Source organism: Eretmochelys imbricata, chromosome 13, assembly GCF_965152235.1.
Source record: "Eretmochelys imbricata isolate rEreImb1 chromosome 13, rEreImb1.hap1, whole genome shotgun sequence".
Lineage (NCBI taxonomy): Eukaryota > Metazoa > Chordata > Testudines > Cheloniidae > Eretmochelys > Eretmochelys imbricata.
This window is the reverse complement of record NC_135584.1, coordinates 26,919,353-26,937,280: the sequence shown is the minus strand read 5'-3', so window position 1 is coordinate 26,937,280 and position 17,928 is coordinate 26,919,353. Positions and strand designations below refer to the sequence as shown.

The following is a 17,928-nucleotide window of genomic DNA, read 5'->3' as shown; positions in this document are numbered from 1 at the left end:
TGCCATCATATATCATATATGCCAGTAATGCCCCTCTGTCATGTACATTGGTCAAACTGGACAGTCTCTACGTAAAAGAATAAATGGACACAAATCAGACGTCAAGAATTATAACATTCATAAACCAGTCGGAGAACACTTCAATCTCTTTGGTCACTCGATTTCTGACCTAAAAGTGGCAATTCTTCAACAAAAAGACTTCAAAAACAGACTCCAATGAGAGACTGCTGAATTGGAATTAATTTGCAAATTGGATACAATTAACTTAGGCTTGAATAGAGACTGGGAGTGGTTGAGTCATTACACAAAGTAAAACTATTTCCCCTTGTTTATCCCCCCCCCCCCCCAACTGTTCCTCAGACGTTCTTGTTAACTGCTGGAAATGGCCCACCTTGATTATCACTACAAAGGGTTTTCTCCTCCCCACCCCCACTCTTCTACTGGTAATAGCTCATCTTAAGTGATCACTCTCCTTACAGTGTGCATGATAAACACCCATTTTTTTCATGTTCTGTGTGTATATAAATCTCCTCACTGTATTTTCCACTGAATGCATCCGATGAAGTGAGCTGTAGCTCCTAAAAGCTTATGCTCAAATAAATTGGTTAGTCTCTAAGGTGCCACAAGTCCTCCTTTTCTTTTCACTTTACAAGTGGGGCCCTAGAACTTTCATTAGGTACCAGCAGGTAAAAGCTTTTCTGTATTATTTTTAAAGCTCTGGTTTATGAATAAAAATGGATTTCAATATTGAACGAGATTCCCCGCCAGAGCATCTCACTGAAACCCTAAGTGTCAGATTAGAATCCTGGTAAGCACAGTATAGCTAGCAGCAGTTCCCCCATGGCTGGGGCAGAGTCCTTTCCCTCACAGACAGGTTCTGAACCCTGCAACGAGGGGCCACCCGATCCCCACTCTATGGCACTGAGCGTGATGATGTACAGAGGGTCTGCTTGCTCTGTGCTCGTTGGGAACGGTCTTTCCTTTTTTAAGACCATTTTTTCTAAATGTATTTCGTGTTGGCAAAACTCTGCAGTGCGTACAGGCGACATCGCTGGAGACTGGAGCCCTCAGGGCAGGTACAGCACAGGCAGCTGGCGTGTAATCTTAACCTGACTCCATCCCCGAAACGTGCCTGAGTCCTGCTGTAAAGGGACCAACTCTTGGGCTAGGAGAGGATTTCAGGGGTCCATGGCACATTGAACCCTTGGTCTCTCTGAGGAGACTGGCACTGTAGGGCAAGAGGTGATAACTAATGTTAACACCTACCCATTGGGGAACAGAGTTCAGTCACCAACTCCTTCCAGGTGGGCCACTGAACAGCAGTAGAATATGGTAACCGCTTTCCACAATCCCACACTTACAGATAGCCTAACGGCAGGGAAGTGCAACAATAACTGTTCCTTTAGGATGAAATTCACCCTTGTGCAGAGCATCCACGCAAGGGCTATTCACCACTTAGCTCCCCAAACTAGAGCTTATGTGAAATGTACATGGGCCTAGTGTACTCATGCTACCCTTTGCAGAGGGTAAATTTCACCCTCGGTGGCCAAAATCCATTATCCAGTGAAGCAATGTTATGGTATTGTTTTTTATTCCATGCTGCATGTTGTTGTGTAGCTGAGATTGCTACTTGTCTGGACCTGTAAGAAGAAAGCTGTTGTTTTGTGGTGTAAACTATAATTCACCAGGAACTGAGTGAAGGCCAACAAATTCACTGGGGCTTTTTACAAGTGACCAGGAGTGGATTGCAATCAATCAGCTCAGAGAAGGATGAAAAGAGAAGCTCCTGGAGTGAGAAATGGCTCCGCTCCATACAGGGTGTCACAGGAATAAGGCTGACAAGACAGAATGGAAACATATCAGATGCTGAAATTCAAGAATAGCTGAGACAGAGATTATAATGGGGACATGGCACCCGATGCAGATGTGCTGGGAAAGCAACAGATGAATCAATGACATGTTCACCCAAAATCAAAAAGAGCATTGCAGGCAATCTTGTAGCCCCAGCCCATGGCCTGTGCGTGAGGGTAGTTAGCTAACTGGGCTCATCACAAGGACTTCTTGTTTCCAGCCTCAAGAAAATTCAGAGTCGAACTTTGCAAATATATATATTACAAACCCCCAAACCAAGCCAAACATCCCAGGTCTCGTTACAAACTCAGCCAAAGCTTCGTAAGGTTTGCAGCCTTCCAGGCAAACCCAGACCCAGGTCATCAATCTGGATTCAGCATGAATTTAAGCACTTGCCTAACTTTCCCTACTCAGATGCTTAAGCACCCTACTGATTCGGGGCCAGAGTGACAAGGGGCTGAGCTGTGATTTCAAAACCATGCAAAACTTGTCATGAAATCAGCTGATGCCAGGCATTTTTGACTAGGTTGCAGTTTGTGTTCAATGAAATCCAAATCAAATCAAATTTCAAAGGGGCCAGGACTGATAGGATGGGAAACCAAAATAAACTGCTAACCCCATTATAGTCTAAATTCTACCTTTTGAATTTACAAATTATTTACTACAACCAGTAGTTTTGGCTTCCAAGCCAGACTGTCCTGTCAGCCAAGTTACTGGGATGTATTACAAGAGTGTACAAATATGTTCAGTTCCTGTATGTTTTCTCATACAGCTACTTATATCTGCTGGGTTTTTTTCTCTTTATGATGCAAAAATTATGGATAAATGTATAAATCTATCTATCTGTCTGTCTATCTATCCATCCATCCCCATATACACATTGCTGTCTGTCTGTCTATGTATCCCCGTATACACCATGCTTTCTGTCTATCTATTTTGTCTTTATACCATGATCATCATTTTGGTATCTGAGCTCATTACAAGAATGTGAGCAAGCAGTGAAGAAACTGTCACACAGTGGAGAATGTCTGGTGTGATGCTGGTATATGCTCTACCCAAATAACATATGCACAACCGGATTACTAGCTGACTCTTATATTTCACCTGGCTAGGAATCGGGACTCAGATAGTTTTCCATTCACAGGATTCAGGAAGGGGAAAAAACTCGCCCCTGTGCTGTGAGAAGCAACTGAACTCACTGGTGGACATTTAATACATTGTGCTCCAAGAGGTGTCTGACTCCTCTGGGTCACGTTAAGACTGACCCTTGTGGAGGGAGGCAGCTCCTGTCTGTTACACACATCACACAGGGGCTTGTAACAAGCAGAGTCCCTCTGCTTGGGGGCGTGCAGACTCACATCACTGCAAATGGGATGGGAAAGGAGGAGGGGCCCCTCCCCTGTTCCCTCCCCTTCACCTCAGCCACAGAGCCGGCTGGAAATGCCATGGAGAGCAGGTTTCACACCCTCAGTTCAGGCCTGTGCCTAGATGACACCATCTGGTCCTAGTTGTGCCTCCAGAGACATTTAAATACTGTGCAAAACCTGGATTGGATCTACTGTGTGACTGGCAGGACTCACCTGGGCATTACAGGTACCTCTGGTAGCGGAGTCAATTAGGAGAATTTGGGGATTTCAGCACACAGTCTCATAATTTGCACTGCTGAGCGATTCTAGCTGTGGTATGGAATGCCTGTGTTTTATTCCAGCTACAGGATCCCAGAATGGAGCACTTAACTTCACTTTGTTCAGCACATGAGGACTCAGGGCAGGGATTGCATGACAGGAAGGAATTATGCCAAAGGAGAATGGAAAGCCTAAAGTTTGCCTGCAAAAATCCATGTGTAGGGACCTAAATAAGTGGCCCCTGCACAGGTGCATGAGAGAGGGAAGTCACAGCCACCTTCTTCCCAGAGCATCCATTTGAGAGCACTCAAAAACTGGCCCTTGGCGTTTCGTTTTGAGCTAGTTGTGAAAACACTGCTGTGACTTTTTCTTTAGGTAACTTGAAATCAGACTCAACATGCAAGGGAACAACATCCGATGAAGTGGGCTGTAGCTCACGAAAGCTTATGCTCAAATAAATTGGTTAGTCTCTAAGGTGCCACAAGTCCTCCTTTTTTTTTTTTTTTTGCGAATACAGACTAACACGGCTGCTACTCAGAATCCTACAATGAGATCTTTCATTATTTTTAATGATTGTGTTTTTATTTGAAATAATTAATAAACCATCACACATGCAAAGTAAAGTGCAGAAAAACTAAATCGGAACACACACACATCTTAGGGGGGTATTTACAACATCACAGACCCTGTTCCCATGGGTTACCAGAAGCCAGAGGAATCTCCTGATACCCCTGTACAGTCTTTATAGATGAAAGAAAGTGAACTTTAGATACGTTTTATCTAAAATTCCCAGATTATAGCTTGTAGCTCTGATAACTGGTATCAAACCTTTAGTCTAGGAAACGACGCTTGCAGGATCTTACACACAAAGCAATCTTGCTCTGGGGCAAACTGCAATATTCCTGGCACTGGCCTAGGTGAGTGATTTTTAGTCCCTGATCCTGAGAAGCGTTGAGCAACCAGAACTCGGTCACTATGTATCTACGTAACTCCAGTGAGAGCCACGGGCATTCAGTGCTTTCTCAGATGCGCTCAGAGTCTCCTTCAGGCTTCTGTAAACACTTGCAGACACCCAGCCAACAGAAGAGGTGGGATTGGCTTCACCACATCTCTGCACCAGCCTGGAGCAGGATGCCCCAGAGAAGGCGGAGGCTGTAGGGCACTGGAGGAAAAATGAGCCAAGCCCTGGTACTGGTTTTAGTGACACCAGCACAGAGCTGAGCTGGCACTGGTTACGTTGGCTTTGTGTTGTTGAAAAGAAAATGAAAGTGAAAGTCTGGCTGCCAGCTCTGTTTGGCTTTCTAATGCACAGTACAAAGCTGTTCAGATTGATCTGGGGGAGTGAATAATGTAGGAGTCGGGAGAGAGAGTGGGAAATGTGAATCTTACAGGCCCAGTGGTGTTCCAAGGCAGGCACCGCATTGCATATTAAAAATAGCTTTCAATACTACTGTGCATGTTCAGGTACAGTCTAAGTGGCAGACAAAAGCATCCTGCTGAATAGCGTAGTTCTACAGCAGCTCAGCAAAATAGGCACGGCAGACAGAAGGCTGAAGTTTCCATTGACTTTTTTAGGTCTGTCTGAATGAGAAGGACCAGAACTGGGTGAAAGAAATGGCATGGGGACAATCTACTCCACCCACGGGGAGCTGGAGTAATCAAAGTTTACATGGATGGGCCCAGGTGGTGGGGTTGTCACATGCAATCCCCTCAAATACAATTCTGGGGTGCAGAACTGCAGTGTAGCCTCTTCCTTCTGCAGCTGTTATTCCAGCCATGCATCTGGGGGCACCTGCAACCCCCACAAACTGCTGCAATGAAGTGATGGGATTGTTTATTGGTTTGCAGTTTGACGAAGGGTTGTAAGCCCCAAATCCCTCTCTCTCTGCCCCCCATTTTTATTACATTCATGCTATTCCCTCTAGCATGTCACACAACCTTCCTGACCCTCCTGACTTGTTCACTCAGGTGTTCAAGATGTCATTGAAGGTGCAGACAAGTAACATCACAAACAAGAACGACCCCAAGTCCATCAACTCCAGAGTCTTCATTGGGAATCTCAACACAGCCGTCGTCAAGAAATCAGATGTGGAGACCATTTTCTCCAAGTATGGCAGAGTGGTGGGCTGCTCCGTTCACAAGGGCTATGCGTTCGTACAGTACTCGAATGAGAGGCATGCACGGGCCGCTGTCCTGGGGGAGAACGGACGAATACTTGCCGGGCAGACGCTAGGTAAGGAGTCCTGATGTCCTCTTTCTACTCCTTGTAATCAAGGCACAAACTCATGTCATGAGCTGCAGCTGCAGAAGCTGTCAGAGGGGAGTCCTGAAAGCACAGGCCCATGAACAATCACATGTCTTCCTTTAATATATTTTTCTACTGTAGCTGATGTTAAATAACTTCTGCATCGCATATGCAATTCATTCTACATCTGTCAGAGAGTTTGTCTGGAGAAAAATAGATGTTCTCAATCCGTGTGTGTGTCATTTAGTATCTATCTGTATTTATTTTATTTTATTTATCACAGTGGGTGAGCAATAGAGTTTAAAAGTCATAGAAGCAAAAGACCTTGTTATTATTATTTATATTCTGGACACACCTAGAGGCCCAAATTAAGATCAGGGCTCTGTTGTGCTAGGCACTCTACATATACCGAGTGAGCTGTCCTGAACTGCTTGGTAACTAAACTGAGAAAGGGTGGGATGGGAAACACGGACACAGATCATAGAATCATAGAATATCAGGATTGGAAGGGACCTCAGGAGGTCATCTAGTCTAACCCCCTGCTCAAAGCAGGACCAATCCCCAACTAAATCATCCCAGCCAGGGCTTTGTCAAGCCTGACCTTAAAAACCTCAAAGGAAGGAGATTCCACCACCTCCCTAGGTAACGCATTCCAATGCTTCACTACCCTCCTAGTGAAAAAGTTTTTCCTAATATCCAATCTAAACCAACCGCACTGCAACTTGAGACCACTACTCCTTGTTCTGTCAGATAAGTAAAGTGACTCACCCAAGGTAATACAGGAGACCAGTGGCAGAGATAATCATACCAGGAGGTCAGCGAAATACATTATGTTAGCCAATAACATGGAACAGAGCACCACGTGAAGGCTGTTGTCTTGTCCTGTGTCATTTGTTAAGAGTCCTTATCTGGGGTGGCCTTGAAGAACTGCAGGATCAGCTCTATGTGTAGATCAACATAATGTGGATGGTCTGTCACATACTAAGGGTGACTATCTTTGAAGAGTTCTTAGATGAATAACATTGATGTTGCTGCTCTGCAAGAAACTCATGCTGCAGAGTCTGAGCAAGCTGCAAGATCCTAAATGTATAGCTATGAACTCATTGCCACTATGAACAACGCGAAGTACAGCCTTGCCACATCCGTGGTCTTAGAGATGTCGCAGTCCTGGAGGAATCCAAGACCATGGGAAACTCTACTGCTTGCAATGAGAATCAGAGAACTGACTGACCATAACAAACATCTACAAACCTCCAAATCTTGAATGGCAGGAGCCCACATTACCATCTTTTCCCCTCCCAGCTGTGTACCCTGGTGGCTTTAATAGCCACCACTCGCAATGGGGCTACAGCAGAAATGGTGAGCAGCTCACAAACTGGGCCTCATTTGTAGATGTCTACCTTTTTACAACCCTAAACAAGTAGGGAATTTTCACTCAGTCACATGGAACACTAAACACAACCCAGACCTCTGTTTTCTGATGAAGGACAATATTGATGTCCCCCTGCAAGCTTTACAAACAGTGCTTGGAAACTTTTCTTGGAGCCAACCTGACTCCACCATTCTGCAGGTCAGCTGTGGAGTTCTGCTGATTGAATTAATGCTGAAACGGTGTTGGAATTTCTGCAAAGCAAACTGGGTTGCGTGAACCGCAGCCATTGAAGACAGGATGCAGCATATCAAGTTTTCCCTAGAATACTATCACCTTGTTCATCTTCTTATCAAAGCTGCTGTGAAACACATTCCTCGTGGCTATGGTGAGGTCTGTATTCCTTGCTGGCAGCCAGAGACAGAGGCACTCTTTAAAAAGGGTGAGAAGAGCAGTGATCCGGACGCAGCAAAAGCACTAGTAGACTCATTGAACTATGTGCGCCTGAGAAGATGGAATGAGACCGTGGAGGGTCTTGACTTCACTCATTGTGGTCGCAAAGCTTGGGCACACCTCCGTGAGCTTGCAGCTGCTGACCCAGCAAAATACCATCCATCAAAAATGACGGCTAATGCTGTCACCTCACACCTTCTCTGGAATTCAACGACCAAAACTGACAAACTGACTAGACAGAAGGTGCAGAGAGCACTTTCAAAATGTCTGACAAAGCCCCGGTACTTCACTCTCAGCCCTAGACACTCAAGAAGAAATAATCAAGGCCCACATCACCACTAAAAGTCGGAAGGCTTCTGGCAAGGATGATATATTCCAAATTCATCAAGCATTTGGGAGCAAAGAGAAGAGGATAGTTGGCAGATGTATTCACTGCCATATATTTGACAGAGAAGATCCCAAAATACTGGTGTGAGGTGATAGTCACTGACATCACAAACATGGGAAACCAGCTGTTGCCCAATATCACTCCTCTCCACAACTCACCAGTTAATGGATAGGGTTTCACTGGCCTTCTCACCCCTCTGGTTGAGGCCATCCTGCCAAAGCAATAGGCTGGTTTCAGACTGGGACGAAGTTTCCACAACTTGGTTTTCACCATTACTGGTCACATTGAGGCTGGCTTCAGATGGAATCTAAAAACTGGAACCGTGCTGATAGCTTTCTCTTCTGCGTATGACATGGTATGGAGACATGGGCTATTTATTGCTCAAGGCATCAAAGGTTATCAAATGCCATAGCACTATATGACTCCTGGCCACTATGTTGAGCAGCCATAGATACCATTTCCTGGTCAATGGGTATATCAGCGAAGCATGCACCTTCTGTGATAGTCTACTTCCAGAATCTGTGCTGGCTCCTTCACTATACAACATCTACATTAGCGAGTTACCTGATAAAACTTGGCATAAATTCATCTGTGCCAATGGCATTGCTGTTGTGCCACAAGGCAAAGACCTTACCACCATCTGCAACATTCTCTCCTCCAACCTCAATACTGGAAACTCCATCCCAGTGCCTCCAAAACCTTGGTAATAGTCTTTCACCGAAACAACAAAGCCACCAAGGAACCACTTTATGTCTCCTTTCTCAATCAATGGTCTGAAATGAGCCCTGTCTGAAGTACTTGAGTGTAACCTTGGATAGAAGTCTGACTTCGAAAGCTCATCTGGAAAAGATGTGAAAAAGTAAAAGCAAGGACTAGCCTTGTCCAAAAACTCACAAGCACAACATGGGGTGCCAATGCACACACACTTCAAACAGAAACTCTTGACTAGTATACCTGCCCGCTAAATATTGCACGCCAGTCTGAGCAGGCAGCTCACATACCAATTTTCTGGACAAGCAGCTCAATACTGCAATGAGTATGAAACCTGGAACATTTAAATGAACACACATCCAATGGTTGCACATTCTGGCACATATACTCCCACCCAAAATCTGGAGATACACACACACACACACACACACACACACACAGCCTGTGAGTACAATGGAACCATGGCTGACCTGGATTTACCATTTCATGAGCACCTCCAGAACTTTCCAAAGACACAGCTGAAATCCCCCAAGTCTTCTTGGGATGAGGCTAAAGCTCTTAAGGAGTCCTCATTCAATCCCGAAGTGCACTGGAAAGAATTGTGGGATAATGCTAATCTCCCAAACAAACAACTAATTGCTGACCCCTCAAAATAATGTCCGGGTTTCAACGTACCCCAGAAGCAATGGCCTGTGGCAAGTGCTGTCATCTCCTACACCTCTGGAAGAGGAGAGACAATGCATAATGTGACTGGGCAGCAGTCACAAGCTATGGACCACATTGTAAATCAGTCCCTGCTTCGATCGCTTGCCAGTGGCATTTCAGAGTTACACCAAGACTCTTCCAAAGCTGCCTCCTGGCTCATTAATCTGGCCTTGGCTATCCTCTCTTGCCATTTGAGAAGCAGCAGAGCTAGGAATAGAAACCCGTTCTCCTGAGTCCCAGGCCCTGGCCATTGGAGCATGTTTCCTCTTGCAGGTGTCAATGTTTTCTTTAAAAACTTCCGCTGGAGACCTGCCTGTTGTAGCTTTACTGGTGCAGCCATGGGAGCCCTAGCATAGTAAAGGCACTAGCAGCCACTTGTGTTTTAATCACCAAATCGTGCTGACCTGCTCTGACCAACGGATTGAGATGCCAGCAGCAGGTCTAGGGTAGTGCTTCTGCCAGTGACAGACAGATGTAAAAGTCTTTATTCTTCTATTCTGTTCTCTATAAGTCCCTATACCAAGCTCATCCCCATAGCCTCTGGGCGCCTTCCAGCCATTCATCAATCAACTTGACTGCACATCTGTCACATGTTGTTTGTTTTCTCATCTTCTCCCCAGAGGGAGAAGCGTGTGCAGGGGAGTGTCTTGTTTTGTAGTTGCTTTTTTAAAAAATAAATATACCTGTTGCTCTGTGTTCATGTTACAGAAGGCAAGGTCAAAGAAATGCACCTGGCCTTGGAAAGGAAAGTGGTGAGGTTTGTGATGGTCCCGAATTCTAGAGGGAGTTCCTTCCACAGTCTTGGACCATCCCCAGAGAAAGTTCCGTCTCTCCCACACTGACAGGCTTTACTCTAGCGCATTACCAGTTGCCTGAGACAAACCGTCTCCAGCTGCATCCTTATTTTTCACGTTGCTCTGAAATGCCACATGCTGAGGAGCTCTTGTCACCAGGTACAAACTGAGAATTGGAGTTGCAGACAACATTTTTAATCAAAAATTGGCAATTCTGAGCCTCCAGCAAGCGGGGGTTGTGCTGAGGGTACCAGCTGTGCTAGACACCGAGTATAAGAGATTTGAAAGCCATTCCCACCTTGCTCTGATTTGAGGATGACAATCTGAAATAAGAACATGACTGCTGGACATGTTTTAAAGAGGCTGTGTTGTTATTTACCCTGTGAAAGTCCATCTTGGGTTTGTTCAGACAGATTTTGGCCTGCAATGAAAACTGCTTTTCGTGTGTCTTCCCTTTGAAGCAGAAGCAGAATTGAAGGTCAGAGGTGAAATGCAGCTGCAGTGTCACTTACTCCCGTTCCAGATGTCACCCCGATGGTCACCAGATTCACAGTTGCATGGACAAGACCTTGTTGGGAAAGGGAGGTCATGCATGCATCGGAAGCAACCATTACATAGAATTACTACGAATAGGCAAAAGTTTCCCAGCCATGTTTCCTGCAAGGAGGTCAGAGCAGAGGAACAACTCACAAATTGGGACATTCCGGGGTTCTCTAGTTACTATTCTCATTCAGCGACTTCCCCACAAATCAGATCAGCCTATTGTTATAGCGGCCAGCACTGCAAGCTCTACCTAGGAACTGAAAACTGTCTCCCTCATACCTCATCCCCACTAACAAGCTTGCTGCAATTAGAACTCAGCTGACAGGTCTGCGGGTGATGTGAGAGCCAGAACAAACTCCAGCTCACGCCCCTTCCTTATCGGGGGACCATGGGAATCCTGCAAATTCACACACAGCAGGCTGTGTGGAAAGAAAGTGTAGTCCCATGGGACAGTGGACCAGAGTCCCTGCCTGGCACCTGCACGTGGAAAGGCCTTCCAAAAAGGGGAAGTTGCAGCTGCTCCAATAGCCCCCAAAGCCTCTTCCCAAGAGGTGAGCAGGGGTAGACAGGGAAGGCACCTGGCAGATGGCGCTACTTTCGCTTTCCACTGGCAGACCTCTGTAGAGCCCCAGCCAGAGGATATAGCCTCTGCGTCTGGCAGAGAGCAGCAATGCCATCACCATCTGCTTTCTCGCCAGGGGTGAACACCTCATCTGGCACAGCTGTCTCCACAGACACAGCTGGGAAGGGCTAATTGCCAGTGAAATTCAGCCACTTCCTTGTGCCGTCCATGCCCATTCCTAGACCTCCATAGACAACAGGGTGTGGGAGGGCAGAGGACAGGTGAGCTGCGTCCACCACTAGCACCACTTAGCATGCCTTGGTTGCCACGTCCAGCCACTGTCCCCTTCCCTGCCCCTTTCCCTCTTTTTCTATGAGTGGCCCTTCCCACTTCCCCCTGATCTTCTCATGTCACATCACACTGAGCCATGATCAGGGGGATGAGCAGTGACTGGGAATTGTCTGAGTGTTGCCTCTTCAAAGGGTTTATAATATTTTATTTTTTAGTGGTGGGGGCAAATTTGGGGCGGATTGAGGTTCAGGACAGTCTCGATTCACCTACGAAAGTGAAACGGCACCTCAAAGAAATCAGAGCTTTGGTTCTCTAAACTTAGACTCAGGCCGATATGATGTAGAAATGGGCCTGGAAGTCAAAGCAAGAGCAGTCATTCTTTGGCAGGTTTCCAGTACTGCCAGCCCCAAGTGTTCAAAGACCACAAGTCAAGCTCCCAAAATCACGAGATTGGCTTACAAATCATGAGATCATAAAACAGAAACAACAACAAAAACTTTGGGGCTCTGTTTATTTTCCTTCTTGGTTTTGAATTTTTAAGGTGCACGTTTCAGGCTTTTCTCTGCAGCCATGAGGGCTACACATTTCTTTTTTCTCCCAGGGAAAGCTGAGAATCTCACCTAATCATATGACACGTGCTAGGGCTTAAGAAAAAGCACTATTACCAGACTCACGATAAAAGCATGAGAGTTGGCAACACTGTTCATTTAACGACAGCCACTCTCACTGAGCCAGATAGTCAGCTGGGGTAAACCGGCAGAGCTTCAGCAGAGCTGTGCTGATTACATCCGCTCAGGATCTGGCCCAATACACTTTGAGATTTTTACTTCTGGCTGAGACCAGAAGCACCGATTAAAACAAGAAGTTCAAGCCTCGAAAAAGGCTCCAAGTTTGAGTTGGAGGTGAAGGTTTGGATCTGTTGTTACATTCGATCAGATTGGCACCTCCACCCTTAGGGGGTCACCCAGGTGCACTGGTTTCTGAACAGCCCGGCCCGCTTTCAATAATGACCATACTGGCTTTGCAGGAAACACCGCAGGTACTCTGTGAATGAAACAGCCCTTCCCAGGGAGCAGGGTCTTTCCTGCTGCCATTGTTCAGACAAGAAAGGGAATTAACACCAAAGAAGTTGTATTAAATGCTGTTGAAAACCCCTGATATTCTGCACGGAATGTCAGTGCTTCGGTGTCTGCCATTCTTGTCTGAGCTGCTACAGTATTCTGCTTATCCCCCTGGCACCTTTCAAGCCCCTCTCTAATAGACCATGTTTCAGTGGGTATAAAATGCTTCCACTCTGATTCAGTAGTGTTTCACACCTGCTTTTGCACAGGGATAAGTGACGGTGCAAGGCAGTGGAAAATTCAGGCTCATTCATTTTAATTTATTTCATAATGTACTATGTCTCCATTGACATGGACGAAACATCAATCTGCCATAGGCTCAGTGGTGCTGCAATACCAACCAACCCTCGTATCAGCCACCCCACCCCACAAGATGAAACAAATCTCCGTAACCTCAGTCCAGGGTCAGACAAATGCTTGATTGAGTAGATGAGCCTGGCACTGGACTCTAAACCCAGTGCTGTGAAGTATTACAGGCCTTAGATTCCATAGAAATTGAGTGTCTGGCGGAACTGAGCACCCTGAAGGCCACCAAACAAGGGGTTGGACAAATGCCATCGAAAGCCTGTTGGCCAGTGAGAGCCCACCAGCCAGAATGCCCACCCTCGAAGTTCTCAAGAGTGCCAATCTAGGGCATACATGTATGGAGGACCCCATTTTGCATTTGGTTCTCTGTCCGTGACCCTCATATGTTCTTGTACAGCCATATTTTGTATGTATAGCCTAGGCACCGTTTTTTCCGGGTTTATGAGCCCTGCAGCTTGCCTGGAGCTCCTGAAAATGATTACAAGTTAACTTGAAATTCAGCTACTTGTGGGTTGTGGGTTGTGCTACTTGTTTATTTGGGCTGTAAGTTCCTAGGGACGGGGCTGTGGATCCTTATTTGTCCGTACAGTACCTAGCACACTTTTTTGCACTATATAAATAATGGAAAAAAATAAGAACAGAAATTTAACTCACTGCATTTCATGCAAAGTGCAATGGGTCCTGACAAATTTAGTCTAAAGACACAAATGTTTCAAGATTTAGTTTCCTGCCAAATCTCGCTGGCATCAGCAGGGCTGCTCCAGGGACGCTCATGCCTGTGGTAGCCCATCCCATCATGTTCCCACAGATCAGTGGCTCCTCATGCTTCCAGCTTTGCTGGGGGAAGGCTCCTTGCAGTCATATGAGCTGTCTGCTTCTCCTCTCCGTTCTTCACCCTGCTGGATCACCACCAGGAAAAAGGGGGTGGGAGGAGACAGCAGTACAAAGTAAGGGACCCAATACTGGCCCCACCAACAAGCTGCATCAGTTCCCCCATCACAAAGCACCAGCAAACATGCCCCGTGCACCACAGTACTCACTCCTGAGAAGGCAGCCAGCGTATGTTCACCCCTATGACTACCCCAGCAGTTCCAGCTACTCTGCCATTCCCATCTACTCCATCACCCACACACCCAGCACTTCCAGGTACCCCAGTGCTCCGAAGCACCCCACCCCCACCCACAATGCCCCAGCAACCACCCACTCAGCTACCTCCCAGGCTCTCCAACCCAGCACCCACAGCCAGCCTGACACCCAGCTCCAACTTACCCAGCATCTACAGCTACCCCACTGGGCACCGCAGATGCCTCAGTATTCATTCATTCTGCGACCTCCCAGCTGTCCCCCAGCTTCCTCCTCAGATTCCCCCACCCAGCACTGAGCTATCCCTCAGACGTCCAGCACCCACCACTCCCCCACCGCTCGCTGCAGGTGTCCCAGTGTTCGGCCACCCCCGCAGCCTCCCTCACCCACCCAGGTACCTCCCAGGCTGCCTCCAGGCACCGTCCAGCACCTCCCCCCAAGCCATCCAGCCACACACCCTTCCGCCTACTGTACCACAGCTGCCAAGTTTTGTGCAGCTCCCCATCCTGTCCCTGTCATTGCTCGAGCCAGGGTGTGTTGACCATAAGATGAAGTTTATGAATATAGGTAAATTATTTGCAAATACCCAAATTAGCCCATTCAGTCATTTGCATAAATGGCACGTGTGGAACTGCACAAAATTTGGCGCTATGCATCATTCACAGATCTCTAGGCTCAGCTGTATCCTTGTGAGCCCCCGGGAGACCTAAGCAATACCATACCACACAGGGTATGTCTACACTGGAAAACAAAACAAAACACAGCAGCAAGTCTCAGAGCCTGGGTCAACTGACTGGGGCTTGCGCTACAGGGCTCAGAATAGCGGTGTAGAGGGTCCCACGCAGGCTCTGAAATCTGGCCCGCGGGGAGTCTCAGAGCCCAGGCTCCAGCCCGAGTAGGAATGTCTACACGACTGTTTTTAGCCTCACAGTACACACCCCGCGAGCCTGAGCCAGTTGACCTGGGCTCTGTGACCCGTGGCCTCAGGGTTTGTTTTTTTTTTGCGGTGCAGACGTACCCACAGAGAACTTAAAAGTGCAGCGGTTTTGTTGGCAGTGTGACCTAATGACAGTGAAAGGGTGACACAATAAACGTCCACAAGGATTGAATGTGTAAGCGGCAAGGAGAATTAGAGGAGGAATTGTACAGGGTAGGCTAACTAAGGGGTTTCTCTTAGCCAATTTCACTTCCACCATCTTGTCTTGTAAGCAAATTGTAAAATCTTTGGGATACAGACCCGTGTTTGTACAGCACCTAGCACAATGGGGTGCTGGCCGGGGACTGGGTTTCCTGGCAGCGATGGTAATAAAGATAAGCAATAATAATAATAGTAGAAACCCAGTGTGAATCAAACCCAGCAAACTTAGCACCGTTCTCCTGGGAGTGCTGCCCACGCTGCATGTGCTCCCTCCCTCCATCCTCTCACCCCTCCAAGCATGAGCACACTGATCAAAAGCACCTATCACCCAGCTATCTGGCTGCATTCCCTGGATTCAAAGGAGGGGACTGGTTGGCAGTGCACTGGTTCTTGTGGGTACAAGTCATGAAGAATTGGGAGAGTCCTGGGAAGCTCTGCCAGGCAGAAGAGAATTGCTCCACTCCCAGGCTGGGAAAGTAGGACAGTGCAATATGTCACCTCTCTGATGGATTGTTTCTGTGCAGTTTTGTGTCCATGCCCAGAGTTAGTTTGCTTAGGCTTTGCGCAGATATAATGAAATTGGCCATATCTCTCTATTCTCACGTCCAATGCGCTCATTCAGCGTGGAGGTTCAGGACAGAGATTTCCTCAGCCGATCAGAAAATTTCATTCTCACCGTCAGTGGAATGAAACCTGCCTCTGAGATCAATTGGGGTGACTGCAGACATGCTTCTGCACCCTGTGCAGCTTTTAGAACAGGCCAACCAGAGGAGACCTCAAAGGGGACTTCAGACCTTTCCTTTGTGTCCTATATTTAGTATTAATTTTATACTTGGAAGAAGAGAAATAAATTGCATCTATCAGCCAACAGAGGCGAAGGGCTTACACATTCTCCATGTTTCGTAAAGAGAGCACTGAATTCTCCTTGGAAGCCAATCCTAGAAAGGCATGAGCTGCAAGGGGCTTTAGGAGCCAGGATTAGCATGCGCCCAGTGGGTTCTCTGATTAGAAGCTGATTGTTTGCCAGCTGCTGTAGGTAAGGGGAAAGAGGCTTGTAGAGAGAGCAGCTGCTTTGGACATGTGGACAAGGCCCAGCAGGAGCCCCAAAGTGTTAGCAGAGGCAGCAGAAGCTTAGCAAAACTGTTTGGTTAACACAATACACAGCTCCCTGCTAGGAGTCTGTGTGGGCAGGTAATTGAACCATATGATGTGGGGATTGCATCTGTGTCAACAAGATGGCTGCATGTACTCAGAGAGCCAGCGCTGTATGAGATGAGTTTTATATGCTGACGTTAATTCAGGGGGTTGATTCATTGCAGATATCAACATGGCTGGAGAACCTAAACCTAACAGACCCAAAGGGCTGAAGAGAGCAACCTCCGCCTTGTACAGGTACGTCTTCAGTACATCACCTCCCCAGAGTGAGACAGCAGGGGGGATGGCTTTTCAGCAGGGGATCCCAACCAGGGCTGATATGTCATGCTCCTCTGGCTGGACTGTCCGAGCTCCCACTCCTGGGCTGCACCATAAATCTCAGTGCCAGGCCCTAATGCTGCCAACTACCCATTCAGTTCTTCCTGCTGCAGTCCACCATGGAGCTGGGCTACTCTGAACCCCAGGCTTGTACCAGAAGCAGCCCAACTTCCACGGTAGGCTACAGTGGCACAAGGGATGATGGGCCAAGGATGCTTGCTGGCATAGCCTAGGTTTGGCCAGACGATACAAGGGGGAAGCAACAGCTTTATGGGAGTCTTCATCAGGCCCCCAGAGGGAGGGAATAAATGATCTATTCAGTTTTGACACAGCGTGAGTCAAAAGAAAACAACTGGCAAATTCAAAGGTTTCCATCCCGCACTGCTGGATCCATAAAACTTCGCTCGCTTTTGATACCAGCTCTCATGTTAATGAACCTTCCCTCCCCGGCCTCCCCCAGCAACTTGCTTTCAAGTCACATAATTGCTTTAAGCAAATCTCCGTGTTCTTTTCAGCGGCCGCTTTTAGGCCCTGCTTCCACACCTTGAAAAGCCCCATCTGGAGATGAAAGGGAAACAAGCTATTGTTCTGCCAAGTGGTTATCCCAGGGCTTTCGTCTTTGCCCAGATCAGGCACCTGGTGCAGTCTTTGTGACAGTGTCTGCCAGCAGCCAGAGACGCATCAAGTGCTGTGGGGCCTGCATTAAAGAGGGTTGGGGGGGGCAGGATAATCATTCCTGATAATGGCATGGAGACATTGAGGTTGCGGGGGGACATTTCCGCTCTCTAGCACAGTCCACCGAGGTGTTCCACTCCCAGAGCCCTCAGGTCAGAAAGCACTGGGTGGCCCGAGTGAGGTACAGAGCCTTTCACTGCTAGAGCAGCAGTTTGCACATGGACTGTGCTGGCAGCAGCTGAAAGCCACGGCTGCAGGAGGAGGGAGAGGGCTCTAGGAGCGCTTCTTCAGGTGGGCGGGTCAGTTTTAAAAAACATAGACAGAATGGTCCAAGGGACTTAGGAGCAGCCCAGCTTTCACTGACTTTAATGGCATTTGGGTGTCAGGCTCCATTCAGCCACTCTGAATATCCCAGGCTCAGCTCTGTCAAGCCAAAGAGGTGCAGGCAGGAAGGAGGCAGCTGCAATGCAGCACCCTGCCTCTAATGGCCACTCTGACCCCCTGCCAAACCCTCATCCCCTGGCAGCTAAACGTGGATGAGATGGACATAGCCAGGGGAAACCCAGCTGCCAGCTAGTCACCCAGCCCACAGGTC

At 47.5% G+C, this 17,928-nt stretch overlaps 1 protein-coding gene across 1 annotated transcript in view; it reads left to right on the top strand.

Annotated features, from left to right (window-relative positions):
• Positions 1-5,453: 5,453 nt before the first annotated feature.
• RALY (RALY heterogeneous nuclear ribonucleoprotein) overlaps positions 5,454-17,928 on the top strand; it is a 45,056-nt gene continuing 32,581 nt past the window's right edge. The window contains exons 1-2 of the mRNA XM_077832142.1: positions 5,454-5,709; positions 16,505-16,577. Of these exons, the coding sequence (XP_077688268.1) occupies positions 5,454-5,709; positions 16,505-16,577 (329 nt within the window). The remainder of the gene's footprint in view (positions 5,710-16,504; positions 16,578-17,928) is intronic.